The sequence below is a fragment of the Suillus subaureus genome, assembly GCF_016647635.1.
Source record: "Suillus subaureus strain MN1 chromosome Unknown BJ212scaffold_318, whole genome shotgun sequence".
Taxonomy (NCBI): Eukaryota; Fungi; Basidiomycota; class Agaricomycetes; order Boletales; family Suillaceae; genus Suillus; species Suillus subaureus.
The window spans coordinates 3,314-11,913 of record NW_024538874.1 but is presented as its reverse complement, the minus strand read 5'-3'; the positions used below and the strand labels follow the sequence as shown (position 1 = coordinate 11,913).

At 45.4% G+C, this 8,600-nt stretch overlaps 1 protein-coding gene across 1 annotated transcript; it reads right to left on the bottom strand.

Moving 5' to 3' along the window:
• Nucleotides 1-3,896: 3,896 nt before the first annotated feature.
• BJ212DRAFT_1291274 (uncharacterized protein) lies at nucleotides 3,897-4,085 on the bottom strand (the record flags this gene model as incomplete). Its single annotated transcript, XM_041332106.1, has 1 exon — nucleotides 3,897-4,085. A coding segment is annotated over one exon (189 nt), but the record flags the coding sequence as incomplete, so codon positions are not given.
• Between the last annotated feature and the right edge of the window lie 4,515 nt (nucleotides 4,086-8,600).

Here is an 8,600-nt window from a genome sequence, read left to right as displayed (position 1 = left end):
TCAACTGTTGCGTGCTCACTGGTACCCATCAACCACTACCAATCCATGGATGGCTGCCACTTTCTGCCTTCTAGATCACTTTCAGATGTATACCTTTGAATCCAAAGGATCCACACTTGAATACTATCAATTGCTGTCGTGTCTGACTGACAATACCGGGACACATCAACCAAAGGTACTGAGTAATTTAATGGTGTGGTTCGCATACTGACAGATATTAAGGACCATTATGAGTTGTTCCTAAGGATGAGTTGCCAACATCGTCACCTCACCTCTCTTTTACGAGCTGGACACAGTCATGATCCAAGTGGTATTCTCAGCACAAAGGAAGGGGAGCTCACAATACTTTGTCCAGCTTGTCCTTAGCCGGGCAGAAATTTGCTGCAAGGTTGGGAAAATGCTCCACCAAATGTAAAGTATGTTTTGTGTTCTCATTTATGTATTCAACATTCATACTTACATTTTGACAGGTGGCTGTATGGATTATTTTTGGCTATTGATGCAAACTTTCGGTTATGCCATCACAACAAGTCTTCCGACCAAGCAGATCCAGGCCTAAGTAATGGCTGGTCATATTTCGTGGAGTGAACTAGATTCAAGGAGGTACTGGATGCTTCCAGTGGGCAGCTACAAGAGGTGAGCATTTATCAATTGGTGATGTGTGACTGGCTGATTTTGTACCATTTAGAAAAGTTCCTGCGCAGGCCATAATGCTGTCAATCTCGCTGACACTAAAAACACATGTGGGATGGCAGCCACAGGTGTTGGGGCGATAGTTTGTGCATGCCATAACCTGACTTGTCCATCAGCAGTCGGTGATCTACAGAAAGGTGAAAGGTAAGTTCATTTCCTATTCTGTCTCAGTGTGAATCCTAATAGACGTTTGGTTAGATATGTCAATATGGATTATCTTTTCTTCTTGACTTTACAGCATGCGAGTGATGTCCATGTGCTCACTGTCTCTTATGATATCGCATGCCAATGGTCCAAACACCTTTGGACCTGGATGTCATGGTACCCATCCAGGATCCACTTACAGCCCAACAACAAGGTCTTCACATCCATAGTTCCAAAATTCCATCTGCTGGCACACATCCTTTCTTGCCAAACCACATATTCCCTCAACCTCATCAAGGGTATGGCAAGGACTGATGGTAAGGCCATTGAACAAGGTTGGTCTAACATCAATCCAATCGCTATGAGTACGCAGGAAATGGGTCCAGGATCACAATGCAACATCTTGGACAATCATTTTGGAGATTGGAACTGGCACAAAGTATGTAATTTGGGTATGTACTGCATCTCTTTTAGTCTCTCTTGCACTCACTTGTCACCATTAGGTCCTTTCTTTTTATGGAAACTCAAAGAGGCGATTCCTGAGCGTGACCAGCATATCTTCGACCTCCGAGACTTTGAAGAAGCAATTCCACCAGCCAGTCTTGTGGCCTGGCAGGTCATGATCACTGAATGGGAACAGGACCAATTGAAGCCAAATCCTTTCAAGTTGGAGGTGTCAGGTATGTATCTCAAGTTCATGTGGTGTATTGTAGTCTGACACTCTTGTCACAGTCGCCATGCAAGCTTCCGTCAGGCTCGAACTCTCACAACTCGAAGGGCAACAGCTCAGCCATGGTGTCAACACCTCTCTACATCCAGATATATCTCCAAGTGTGTTAATAGCAGTCAGAATTGATCTTGAATCTCTGCAGTAAGTGCTTCATGGTGCTGGTTGCTGACCGTTCATTGATCTTTTATTTCTTAGACAGCGCCTAGCTATAGATAGTACCAATACTGGTGCTCACGCCATGGACAATCAGCTTTCTACACTACAACAACAAACAAATGGTCTGCACCACCATATCAAATAATGGGCACAGATACAAATGCTGTACATGCCATGCATTGCCCACCTGCAAAGCAACACCCCTGATATGCCCAACCTGCCAGAAGAGCCAGTCCACTGTATAGAGTTATGGATGCCTTCTGTGGTGGCGAATATGGGTATGACTTGTGATATCAACCTCTACAACATTGAGTGGAAACTGCGTTGTGCCCAGGCATATGACACTCTCCAAGAACTCCATAAACATTTGTGACTAAAATGGCATCTCACTGGCTTCAGGAGGGTTTGGATCAGAGGACAATGAGTGCATACCAGATCACAGGCAGTTATCAATACTGTACAGCTCAAGATAGATGCCGCTGCTACAAAGTATTGCACTGCTTGGGCTGCCTTAGATTCTCTCAGTGTTAAACTCTCAAAGCTCACCTGGCAGGTCAAATTCCCAAAACTCAATGATGACGATATCTGAGGGATGACAGAGGCACAGGCAGGGGGAGAAGGTGAAACAGAGGGTTGAAGATTAGTTTTGGTTTCCTGGATTTGGAAGCAACACCATGGCGCAGGTGAGGAAGAGCTCTCCACAGCCATGCGCGTGGAATGGTGCAAAGCATGCGCATGTGCTGACAGGTGGGCTGAAGAAGTTGATCTCTTGCAGGAGGAGATGCAGCATGTGCTTGCCTATTTTGATTGGCAAGGAAGGTGGTGGGATGAACATGCTATTGCCAGGGTTGATTTTGCAGTGCAGGAGAATGAGGCTCTCATCGCATACACTTCATGGCAAGCTAATATCTGACATTTGATGCAGGCCCACTGTCTTTCTTTGTGGAGTGTGGTTCCTGGCCTCCTCACTCAGTCAACTACATCCTATACTGCATAATATGTTTTTCAATGCTTTTATGTTTTTTTTCCATATGTTTCTTGTATCTGACAACTAAATCTTGACAACTATCATTGAATTCACTTGTTTGCCTTGCCAGCAGTGGTCATGACTCGTGTCGACTGAGAGAATGTGTCCATTTGCACCATTTTGAAACAAATTTGTGTGATTTCCATTATTTCCTCATATGGATACAAAAAAACATAACATTCAGATACAAGATCTACTAGGGTGTGGGCTGCAAAGCCTAGAAGAATACTTATGACGGTGCCTCAGACAGAAGGTGAGAAGGTGATCTACCAGAGATCTAACACATCTGATGATCATTGATCTTAGTCAGCATGCATTGTGGGGCACCCTGGGGACGAGTGCTGAGGAGAGTATGAATACAGGGAGTGTATTAATACAGGGTGCCAGGGGGCTAGTACTGCAGGGGGAGTATTGATACAAGAAGCCACTGACTAGCACTGAGAAGTATACATTCATGATGTGTTACTATGGCCAGTAAGTATCAATACACCTGCCAGGGTGTGGTGACCAGAGTCAGGGGATTACCGAAAGGAGATGAGCACTGGTTGTGGATTTGGATGAATTGTTGACCAGACTGGACAAGTGGGCAGATTGGATGATGAGATGTTGGAGGGGGATCAGATGTGGATAGGATTGGAGATAAGATGTGGATTGGATCTGAGATGAGATATGGATTGGATCTGAGATCTGGATATGCAGATATGACAGTCCTCAAGAACAGCATCCAAGCTATCAAATTCATGTTCCGTAGTAAGGCTTTCAAGCCTCCATTGGTGATGCAAGCAGATTTGCACTCATTTTTTCTTTACCTGCAATGCAAACATAATTAGATTCTGTACCTGCACTTGCCTTTGCATCCATCGTGGCATCTTGAGTGGTCCGACTCAGTAAGGTACTTAGCATACACACATGTATACACAAGAATCACATTGAAAATCCATTGGTAGCTAAGCACTTTAAAGTGGGGTGTTCAAAATAACTGTGATTTTCACATGATTTTCGCATTTTGAATCGTCCTGTAATTGCATGCTGAATCGTCTCAAAATCATTCACTCTGACTACCACTATTATACAATTTTAAATCAGGTAAAGCTTGACAAAACTTTACCATTTTCACGTCACTTCCCTGATGTCAGTGCCATATCCTCATGGGTGGTACACACCCTCTAGAGCATCTTCCAATTTGTTGATGATTTTTTGGATGCTTGCACCATGGCACAAAGCAATGTTGATGACTTGATGAATGCAAGGGATGTCATTTTCAGAGATAGCCATCATGAGGCAGTTGTAATCATCCAACTGAGTGAGAGCATACATATACTTGCATGAGTCATTACAGGCCTAGAAAGAGTTAATGAGAATACATACAGGACCCAGGTAGAATAATAAAACATACCTGAAGCTTTAATTGATTAGCTTGATCCACATATTTTTTGACCATGTCTCACATGTGTGCAAGACCAAGATATTGATAGTTTGTGTGGGCCTTAGGATTATGTGCAATATTGATGAGATGATAGATATGCGTGTAAGTTTCACTGCACTCTTTGCATGGGTAGTCCTCCTGAATTGTAAGATGTGTGCAGAATTTTGAGCAAGCACGAGGGAGTCTGGGAATTGTAATGTCGACAGTAAATGGTAGTCTGTCAGGTCCATCATGGTATCATGCCCAAGGAAATGACATGAAGAATGTATGGAGGTCATCAGGCCAGTTGATAGGAATCCCAGGACATGTAATGTACCAGTTAACAGAATGTATTATGTTCTGATGAGTGCTGTTGATAATGAGGTGAATGAGATAACAATCAGCTGGTATTACTAAAGAAAAGCAACCAAAATGAATGTGCCTTCATTATCAGGAGGTTTAGGCTGATCAGCTGATGTACTGGCTTTTTGAGATGGTGGGTGTTGCTTTTTTGCAGCAGTTGTGGCACACTTTTTGCTACCTCAGTGGTTAGTGAGCAACTTGAACTGGCCAGGGGCCCATAGAGGTAAGGTAGTATGAACACTGGTTTGACACCAGTCTTCACACTCAGGGCACAGTATTCTCCACTGGTCCCCAAACTGATCCAAAACACAGCCAATTTGCCTTGAATAAAGCATATAGCAATTTGGGTGTATTGAGTTTGAACTGCACCTTGACATCAATTTCTGAGTCTGATATCATGGCCAGGACTGAAGATGAATTTGATAATTGGCTATCTGTTGATGATTGATGAGAGAGAGAATTCAGGGAAGATAAACTAGGAATACAGGAAGAGTAGCTATGTGATGGTGTATCTGAATCTAGAAATACTTGAAAGTCTATGGATTAGGTCTGTGAGTGTCTGGATGATGTGCAGATGGTATTAGAGTGATTTGATGAATGATTGGATCCAAAATGTGTGGTGTGATATGAATTGTCCTTGAGGTCCATGATATGATAAGTTTCGCCCTCATCTTCCAAAGCAAACCAGGAATCATAGTGAGCAGATGGATGGGTTTGTGTGCATTAGCAGTACTAACGCGGGAGCAACAACTCAGTTATGTTGGGGAACAAAACTGGGGTATCAATGGAGTCGAGACAACAATGTAAGTAGTGGCAAGAACTGCTTAGTAATGAGACCGGAGGATTAACATGTGAGTGTGCCATAAGGTGCAAGAAGCTAAGAAGACTCAGACAGTGTGGTACCGAAGGTGAACAAGATAATGAGATAGTGCAAAAAGGCAATGTGATGTCAACACACCCCCTCACCAAGATACCAACTGTAAATCAGTAGAGTGTTTCAAAAATAAGGGCTGAGGGAGCACCTTAGTGAGGATATCTGCGATGTTTCGGTAGGACAGGATCCAGAGAGGGAGGAATAGGCCATTCTTGATGTATTCACAGATGAAGTGATATCAAATGTCAATATGTTTTGAGCAGATATGGTTCTTTGCCTCCTTTGACAGTGAGATGGCACCCATGTTATCCATGTGAAGGATGATGGGATGAGGGAACGCGACATGAAGCTCAGTGAACAGTGACTTCAACCAAATACCTTCCTGGAGTGCGTGTGTGACCGTCATGTATTCGGCCTCCATGGAGGACAATGCATGGGTGGTCTGTTTCTTCGAAACATGGGCAATAAGACCCCCAGCAAAGAACCATGTGTAGCCGGAAATGGATAGATGGTCCTCAGGCGTGCTCGCCCAGTCAGTGTCACAATACCCATGTAAGCCTTCATCAGTGCATTCACCCCCATAGTGAGAGCGAAGGTTCACTGTACCGCTAAGATAGTGAAGTAAGTGCTTGGCTGCAGTGTAATAGCGGGGGGATGGTTTGGTGCAGTGCTGAGTGAGGGCGTTAACAGCGTAGGAGATGTCAGCACATGTGCAGACAGCAAGGTAGAGTAGTTCACCGACTATCTTGCGATAGTGGGTAGGGAGGTCTGCAACATCATCGTAGATGGTAGTGTCAAGTCCAAAAGGGTACTTGGGGTCAAGGGGGAGTTGTACTGGATTACAATCAAGGAGGTCGTATTCATCAAGGAGATATGTGATATATTCGGCTTGATGGATCCAAAGATCATGGCTGGAGCAACGACACTCAAATTGCATCCCTAGAAACTTTTGGATGGGGCCTAAGTCTTTGATACCGAAGTGTTGAGCAATGCAACCTTTAACGTAGAGAAGGAAAGGCTTAGAGTTAGACATTCCCATGCCATCATCAATGTGCCACCCGATTATGCAGACGATGTGGCCAGTGGAGGCTGTCATTTTGTTGTAAATGAAGACTGCATGGTCGATGGCACATCATGTGAAGCTGTTAAGAACCATGTTGCTCAAGGGGGAGATGTTACGGCGAACTAGGATAGGTGCAACAACAGATACTCGATAAGAGTAACGTCTGTGGTTGGATCAAGACCTCACAAATGTAAGGCTTCTTAAGACAAGTCGGAGAGAGTGTCTCTGACTTGAATATCGGTTATCAGACGACTTAGGATTGGAGGTCCTAAGCGAAGGATAGTTCAGGTAGAACCTAGTAGATTAAAGTGAAGATCTGCTAAGTATGTAGCTGAGTATTTATAGGTATGGATGGCTTTAGGGCCGGTATGTGTTTGTCATCAAGACGAGTCAGAGATAAGGAAGTGACGTCATTGAGACGAGTCAGAGATAAGGCATACGTCATCGGGAGAATGAGTCATCTAGCGATGGCTGCTGCGGTCGTGATGTAATACAGATATGGTGAAAGGTTTAGCCTAATGATGGCGCAGCGAGGCGCGGTCATGACGTAATACACAGATGAAGTGAAGAAAAGAGATAGGGGCAGACATGATTGTAACAGGAGAGACTGACTCAGAGGGGCTTGGCCTCAGCTCGTATGCTGTGCCCCTTACCCAAGTATGTGCCCTTCATTTCGTATGAGGTCCAATGATGGTCCGACGAAGTCTGGAGGACTTCTGGAGGCTGGCTACTCTGCTGGAGAGCGCTAGAGGACTTCCGGAGGAGCATGGGAGAGTTCCAGAGGAACACAGGAAGTGCTCAGGAGAGTTCCCACTGCAAGGTAATACTTCTACAGGAAACAGGATGGAGGGATAGGAGGTCCGAAGGTCCAGAGGACAGGAGGACAGGAGGGCAGGATGTCCGGAGGTATAGAGGATAGGAAGTCCAAGGGTTAGGAGGACAGAACGTCTGAAGGACAGGAGGCCTGGAGGTACAAGGGACAGGAGGTCCAAAGGTATGGAGGGCAGAACGTCCAAAGGACAGGAGGTCCGGAGGTCCGGAAGGAATAGGGGCTACATTGAACAAAGTCCAATGTAGAAACAAACAGAGGTGGACTACCCTAAGGTAGAGTTGGAGAGACAGGGATTGGACCTAAGTCTGGAAAGAGGGTAAGTGCCAGAAAGGCAGAGCTCCAGCCTAGGGAATCAATCCCTAGGCCTGATGAGTAGGACAGACTTAGCTGGACCAAAGTCCAAGAGAGGATTGGGCAAGTCTAAGTTGATATTCAAACTGAGGAACTACAGGAGTATCTACAGGGGTTATATACTGGAGAATATCTGAGGGGATCAATAAGCAAAGGAGCAGGGCTATGTATGAGCATGTGGAAACACATTAGTAAGTAAGACGGAACATAAGTAAATGAACTCGGAGATGAAGACTCATACAAGGATCAATAAGCAAGACGGAAGAAGAGGTAACCGAAAGCCGGAAAGGTAGAGATGCCTAAATGGGGATAGGCGCAGGATCTCGGACAGAGGGTGGGAATAGGTCCAGCATTAATATCCGGAGGTCCAGAGATCTGGGGATCTGGAAGACAAGGTGGATACAGGACCAGAATATGGGAAGGTGGATATAGTCTGGAATCCGAGACAAGGTGAAGTCTGGATGTCTTGCTAGATGGAGTGTGCATAGGGTGGATGGGACAGGGGGGTATGGATCAGGCTAGCAGTGGAGATCCGATGGTCCAGAGCTCAGGGGTAAATCCGGAGTGTAGTCGATCCTGCTGAGGTGTGGAGCACAGTGGAAGGGGATCTGGGAATGAGCTGGATATGAAGTGGGGTCTGGATGTAGGCTCGGAAGGCGTGGGAATATGATGGAATGTGGGTCCGGATTGTGGGATATGATAGGTACGTTGACATTTGGCTTGATGTCCGTGATGTTCTCATCGTCAAGGTTTGCATCACTCACCCCCTTGCGAAGCTACATTGATCGCTCTGAACGAGCATCATGCAAGGCCTGAAGACATGCTTTGGAGGCAGCGATCTCCTCAGCAAAAGCTTGGCCACCAGCCGTCCAAACCTGTTGGCGAGAAGAACGATGAGGGGGAGCTGGTGGAGAGGATGGAAGAGCTGGTGTGAAGGAAGGTGCAGTCGTGAGAGGTGTGGG